At 43.8% G+C, this 1,680-nt stretch overlaps 1 protein-coding gene across 1 annotated transcript; it reads left to right on the plus strand.

Annotated features, from left to right (window-relative positions):
- The first annotated feature begins 991 nt into the window (after positions 1–991).
- On the plus strand, positions 992–1,680 carry LOC132061335 (uncharacterized). The gene is made up of 3 exons (XM_059454172.1): positions 992–1,084; positions 1,126–1,360; positions 1,466–1,680. The coding sequence occupies exons 1-3, from the start codon at positions 992–994 to the stop codon at positions 1,678–1,680; spliced, it is 543 nt and encodes a 180-aa protein (XP_059310155.1).

Genomic DNA, 1,680 nt, shown 5'->3' on the forward strand with positions numbered 1-1,680 from the left:
TATGTAAAAAGGGCTGGTCTAAGAATAGTTATACATACACCATCCGGTGAAATATTAAGACAAGCGATAAATAGTGTGCTTTTAACTAACAGCGAAGTCGAGTATGAGGCAATGACAGGTCCAAAATTGTGGTATACACTGATCATGCCGTATTGAGATACCTGATGACGAAAAAGGAAGCTAAGCCGCGATTGATCCGATGGGTGCGGTTGTTGCAAGAGTTTGATTTTGAGGTGAAAGATCGCAAAGGAACTGAGAATCAGGTTGCGGACCATCTCTCTAGGCTTGAAGAAGCCGGGAGACCTTCGGATGAGCTAGATATCGACGATGCATTTCTAGATGAGAGGGTGTTGGCTGTGTCAATGGAAGTGGCACCATGGTATGTAGACATTGCCAACTATTTGGTGACAAGCATAATTCCAAAGGAGATCGAGGCGTACGAAAAGAAGAAGTTCTTTGAGTTCTTCAATACTAATGGGACGAGCCATACTTGTTCAGAACATGCGCTGATAATATCATTCGGCGTTGTGTTCTCGAAAGTGAAATGATGGTGATTCTGAAGGCATGCCATGACTCTCCAATTGGGGGTTAGCATAGTGGTAGCAGGATGCGATTGAAGTTAACGAGATGCGATGACTGCGTAGGAATATCTTTCATGATGCAATTTATTGGTGCGGTCTTGTGATCGGTGTCGAGGCAAGGGAGTATAGGCGGAAGGCAAGAGATGCCTATGAACTTTGTGATGAAGTGGAGGTGTGATATGCAGGGGATTGATTTCATGGGACCGCTTTGTGAGCTGCGGAGGTATGAAGTATATCTTGGTTGATGTGGACTATGTGTCGAAATAGGTAGAAGCGGTGGCTTTACCTAACAATGAGGCCAAGAGTGTCATAGGGTTCCTAAAGAAAAACATATTTACTCGATTTGGTACTCCGAGAGCTATAATCAGTGATGGTGGTTCCCAGCACACAATAGAGCCTTTGTGGGATTGATGGAGAAGTATGAGGCGTCAAACATAGAGTGGCAACGCCGTATCATCCTTAGACAAGTGGACAAGTTGAAGTCTCCAATCGGGAGATCAAGAGTATTCTAGCTAAAACGGTAAATGCAAACAGAACTTATTAGGCCCGAAAGCTTGATGATGCTCTATGGGCTTATCGGACTACTTTTAAGACTCCGATTGGGACTTCGCCCTTCAAGCTAGTTTTTGCCAAAGCTTATCGCCTGCCAGTTGAACTTGAACATGAGTATAAGGCTATGTGGGCCTTAAAAAAATTGAACATGGATTGGGAAGAGGTGACCAAACTCAGGTTGTTTCAACTCAATGAGATGGATGAATTCCGGTACCAGGCGTATGAAAGTGCAGCACTTTATAAAGAGAGGATGAAGCAGTATCATGATAAGAAAATCCTGAACAAGGATGATCCTGTCTTGCAGTTTAACTCTTAATTGAAATTGTTACCAGGCAAGCTAAAATCATGGTGGTCCGGTCCATTTGAGGTGGTAAGTGTTTCACCCCATGGGGCGATTGAACTGAAGTTCGAAGATGGAACTTGGACATTTAAGGTGAACGGGCAGAGGGTAAAGCACTATCATGGAATGGTTGATGGAGATAGAATTGTTGATCGATACCGGTTGAAGCACCTTGGAACGAATACTGATTTGGAGAATCCTGTCTAG

Source organism: Lycium ferocissimum, chromosome 6 (genome assembly GCF_029784015.1).
Source record: "Lycium ferocissimum isolate CSIRO_LF1 chromosome 6, AGI_CSIRO_Lferr_CH_V1, whole genome shotgun sequence".
Classification (NCBI taxonomy): domain Eukaryota; kingdom Viridiplantae; phylum Streptophyta; class Magnoliopsida; order Solanales; family Solanaceae; genus Lycium; species Lycium ferocissimum.